General features: G+C 41.8%; 1 protein-coding gene across 1 annotated transcript; it reads right to left on the bottom strand.

Moving 5' to 3' along the window:
* Positions 1 to 1,045: 1,045 nt before the first annotated feature.
* LOC139366733 (zinc finger and BTB domain-containing protein 14-like) lies at positions 1,046 to 4,252 on the bottom strand. The gene is made up of 2 exons (XM_071104425.1): positions 4,060 to 4,252; positions 1,046 to 3,009 (listed from the first exon to the last, which is right to left on the bottom strand). Exons 1-2 carry the CDS (start codon positions 4,250 to 4,252, stop codon positions 1,664 to 1,666), a joined length of 1,539 nt encoding a protein of 512 aa, XP_070960526.1. The 3' UTR covers positions 1,046 to 1,663.
* Between the last annotated feature and the right edge of the window lie 737 nt (positions 4,253 to 4,989).

The following is a 4,989-nucleotide window of genomic DNA, read 5'->3' as shown; positions in this document are numbered from 1 at the left end:
GCTCATGAAACATGGGATCAAAACTTTACATGTTGCATTTATATTTTTGTTCAGTGTATTTAGTGGAGAGCAACAGATGTTTTTAAAAAGAGTTCCACCTCTATACCTATGGGCACAAGCACTGTTCATGACACAAACTGATCACACCCCTCTTGTTGGTAGAGAGACATTCTTGCAGGTTTAAAGCATATTTCCTGCAATTATATTAATTTTGCCATGTCTAATGCGTATTCATGTGATTTAAATGGCTCAAACACTACAATAAAATCTATGGGCTAAAAAGCTTTAGCTGACATGGGCTAGTGGATCTGGACATTTCTGACAAGCAACAAATAGCTAGTTATGCAATGACTTACATGATAAGAGAAAAACTGTTGATGCACTGACCAATTTTGAAATTGCTCTTTGTGCATTCTAATATTACAACATTCAAGAGTGAGTTTGAAAGCCGAACTGCGATCCTTAAAAGAAATGCGCACCCTCTAGGGGGCACGCCCCACAGTTTGGGAACCACTGCACTTGAGAATAGCAACAACCATACACAGAGTATGAAGAATTTTTACTGTGGAACTTGAAAATTAATGTTGTTCACCTGTTAGTTTACAAACTTATTTTTGGTTAAAAAAAGTATCCTTTCCCTTTTTTGCTACTTTTAGATTTGCGCTACATTGACATGGCAACGGGCGAGAAATTACATAAGGGAAGCAACACATCACCAATCACAAAATATTCAAGCTAAAACATTTCCTGTATCACTTTTCTCCCATCAGATTCCTTTTCCTTGGCAGATATATTGTTGTTTAAGTCAATGTCATTGCAAATAAAGAACACCTCATCACCAACATACTGTATCTTACTCTCTGTTTACATTGAAGTTACTTTACTTTTGGTGTGAATAATTTCAGCATTAGAAGAAAAATGTACTCCTTCCAGAAGGTGGTGATGCATCCTGCGAGAGAAAGACAGAGAAACCCCATTAATAAACACTTACTATTTTCTGCTAATACAGCTACAATTAATTTCCCAAAATAATGCAAAGATATGATTTGTTGGCAGTTGAGGGTAGCATTTTTTATTAAAGCAACACATATTTTGATGTGCTAAATGTACATGTCAATTACACTAAGAGTTGTGTGTGTGTGTGTGTGTGTAACACAATGGAATATTTAACCGTCAAACATGTAGGAGTTTGTAACCATTCTTTTTCATACATTTTACAAATCAAACATTTTATTTCCAGTTTTCCTTATAAAACCAGTACTGTATAACAGCACTAATATATTGACAACCAAAACCAGGTAGAGGCAGTAGTCAGAGCATTTTTGTCCATAAGGCTGCCATAAAATTTACACAAACACATTTGGTATGATCATTCCTACCAAAACAAAATATTTTAACCATTTACAATATAAATCAAGAAAAAGATGTCATACCACAGAACAGTGCAAGAAAACCTAAATTACATGAAATAAGTCTGAAAATATATGAACACATTCAAATCCGATCTTACTCCACTACATCCTCAAGAAAAATTCTCAACATCAAATCTATGTAATTACTTGAGTATTTAGGCCTCCCAAAAGAAAATACAAAATGAAACATAATCGAAACACTCAGATTCTTCTCATATTGTCTATGACAAGTGAGGTACAAATGTTGTGTGCTATGAGCACGCTATGGACTCCAGTTGTTGCTCGGCCTCAGCGGCCATGGCTGCTGCCTGCAGCTGTTCAGTCTCAGTTTGCAGGGAGCTGGGCGGCATCTGCTTCCTCTCGCTGTGCATGTTGTTCTCATGTCTCTTTAGATCCGAAGCTTTGGCAAAGGCCTTGGTGCACGAGCCGCAGACGAAGGGCTTCTCGCCCCTGTGGCGCCTCTCGTGGTCCTTCAGGTGGGACTTGTGCTTGAAGGCCTTGTCACACATCTGGCAGCCGAAGGGACGCTCGTTGCTGTGGACCCGCTCGTGCTTTTTAAGGTCGGGTGCTCGAATGAAGGACTTGCCACATACATCGCAGCGGTAGGGCTTGAAGCCTGTGTGGATCTTCAGGTGCTCCTTTAGGTGGGCCTGTGTAGTGAAGGCTTTGCTGCAGATCTCACAGATGAATGGACGTTCTGCCGAGTGCAGCTTTTCGTGTTTCCTCAAACGGTTCTCGTCGATGAAGGTCTTTCCACAGATCTGGCAGGCGAGCTGTTCGCGGTGGCCGTAGAGGAGGTACTCGAACTTCATGTCCGTCGTGGATGTGGACCACCCAGGGGGCTGCTCGTCCTTCACCTCGCCGATGCTGTCAGCAAACGTCAGTGTGGTGGTGGCGTGACCCGCCAGGTCTTTTGGCTCCGTGTCCATGGGCTCCACGTCCTGGTCGTAGCAGCTCACCTTGTGCACGTCCTCATTGGCCAGCTCTTTGAGAATGGCCTCCTGCACTCTCAACGCCGTGTTTGGCGATTTGTCCAAGTCGTGATTGGCCGTCGGCTCTTCCACAAGGTCGTCAGTGGGAGTGTCATCATGGTCACCTAGCACCTGCACGTCGTTCTCCTGGCCCAATGTAGGGTCATCAGTAGGGAGAGCCATTTTGACAATATCATAGGGAAATGGTTTGGCATTATGGACATTATTTTCTTCAGTGGACATATCACGCTTCTGTGAACAGAGTTTGTCCAGAAATCGGATTCCGAGTATCTGGCCCGAAGACATCAGCAAATTCACATCCTTTTTCTTCACAGTAATCTTGGCTGTGTACATGTAGTTCAACACCTCCTCGAAGATGTCTGAGCGGATGAAGTCAATTTCTATGACTGAGGAGTTGTCGACTTCATGTTTCTTGAACAGCTTTTTGAAGTAGTTGCTGCACGCCGCTAACACGCAGCGGTGGGCCCTGAACTTTACGTCTTCAACGACCACTGCAATGTCGCAGTGTTCACCCTCCAACCGTTGCTCATTTAGTATTTTCAGGAAGATGGTCTTGTGTTCGTCATCCATGTACTTCACTGTTTCTGACATTGTGGACTGATATTCTGGAACAAATTAGAAAGAATGTTATTAGATGTCGTTTACACACTTCACTCTGAACCATTGAGAAATAAGTATACTGCTGTAGGCCTATACTCATGCACTGTGTGCCATGGCCCGATATGTTGTTCCTTTGGATGACACCATAATTGCTCTTGCGGGCAGAATAATGACTGAAAAGGCCATACTTTTTTTCAGCATTTATTATCATATCGACCTAATAAATGTAGTAATCTGTGTACATATGTCTGGGATAAGAGAGCCTTACTGTGATCGTAGCCTATTTATGCTATCACTTAGCAAGCTTTTAATATACCCTCCTGACATGCATCACACGAAGCATATTGTTGAAGCATTTCATTGAATGGTTTTCGATTTTTTTTAACGAAACAATATCAATCAAGGTTTGTGGTGGATGAATGTTGTTTGGATACATTTCATCTAGGCAGATTCAATTGATGGGCAATTGTATGACTGATCATTTTCAACCCAGAAAAAAATTAAATTCTATAACGTTGCACATGATAAACACGTCACATTATGCAAGTTTACTTAATAGCAATTACATCCCATTTGCGAGCTAGCTAACTAGCTTGCATGCATACAGTAACGTTAAACAGATTACAAAGCTAGCAAAATAGCTTTAGATTTGGGGGAGAGTAGCTAACTGATTAGCTAGCCTCGATGCTAACCTTTAGTTGGCTATTGTTTGCATCCATCTGGGCTTACATTCGTATTGTATACAACAGAGCATGACTATGATGTTTATCTTACGAATTTTACGACCGTACTAAAACTAATTTATGTCGATGTAAATGACAATAACACTATCCGTTTCATTATGAACGGAGGGAGAGAGGGGTGCCTATCCGACTAACCACAAGCACGCGAGGAAGCGCCTGTCACACTAGCACGGAAAAAGCCCGAGCAGCCATGAACACTCCTGAAATGACGAACTCGAGCTTTTGCTAAAACCGTGAGCGCGCAGGCATCTTGGTTAAACGTTATGCAATATTTCGGAAACGGATCTGATTCTCTAAAAATATGTTTCTTACCTGTGGTAGAATATGTTGTCCCCTTGAGAAAGTCTCCGATGAATGTCAAGCAGTGCAAAAAGAATAATACACTTTGTGTGTCGTTTGCCTGAGGACGAGCATAAGCGGAAGGACGCGCTGCGCCAGCACGGAACTGCAGAATTTGAGTGACTATGCGCGTAAGAACCATAGAGATAGATAGAAGACTCATCATGGATATATCCCAGTATAGCACAGAGCTTGCCAATGACGGCTTCCACCATTTTAAAGTAGTCAACTGGGTGGGAATTTCTGAGTTGGGAGCAATCAGCCAATGATGAAGAATACAATTGACTACTTTAAAATGGATATGGCTATTGCTGTCACACAGGGGTGTCGTGCACCCATTATTTTAGAGGGCACGAAGTGTAGGGCAAGGGGGGGGGATTTAAATTGATTTTAAAAAATCCTCAGAAATCTACACACAATACCAGATAATGACAAAGCGAAACAGGATTTATTTATTTTTGTGCAAATTAATAAAAAGGAAATAAAATAAAAATAATTTATTTACATATGTATTCAGAACCTTTACTATGAGACTCAAAATTGAGCTCAGGTGCCTCCTGTTTCCATTGATCATCCTTTAGATGTTTCGACAACTTGATTGGAGTCCACCTGTGGTAAATTCAATTGATTGGTCATGCTTTGGACAGGCACACACCTGTCTATATAATGTCCCACAGTTGACAGCGCATGTCAGAGCAAAAATCAAGCCATGACGTTGATGGAATTGTCCGTAGAGCGCCGAGACAGGATTGTGCTGAGGCACAGATCTGGGGGAAGGGTACCAACATTTCTGAAGCATTGACGGTCCCTAAGAACACAGTGCCATCCATTCTTAAATGGAAGCAGTTTGGAACCACCAAGACTCTTCCTAGAGCTGGCCACCTGACCTAACTGAGCAATTGG

This window comes from Oncorhynchus clarkii, chromosome 15, assembly GCF_045791955.1.
Source record: "Oncorhynchus clarkii lewisi isolate Uvic-CL-2024 chromosome 15, UVic_Ocla_1.0, whole genome shotgun sequence".
Classification (NCBI taxonomy): domain Eukaryota; kingdom Metazoa; phylum Chordata; class Actinopteri; order Salmoniformes; family Salmonidae; genus Oncorhynchus; species Oncorhynchus clarkii.
The sequence above is the reverse complement of the archived record's forward strand: the minus strand, read 5'-3'. Positions and strand labels throughout refer to the sequence as shown.

Excerpts from the sequence above, each read along its gene's own strand:
- LOC139366733 (XM_071104425.1), bottom strand. The coding sequence starts at position 4,252 with ATGATGAGTCTTCTATCTATCTCTATGGTTCTTACGCGCATAGTCACT. Across the intron at positions 3,010-4,059 it reads GACAACATATTCTACCACAG|AATATCAGTCCACAATGTCA; the intron begins GTAAGAAACATA and ends AATTTGTTCCAG.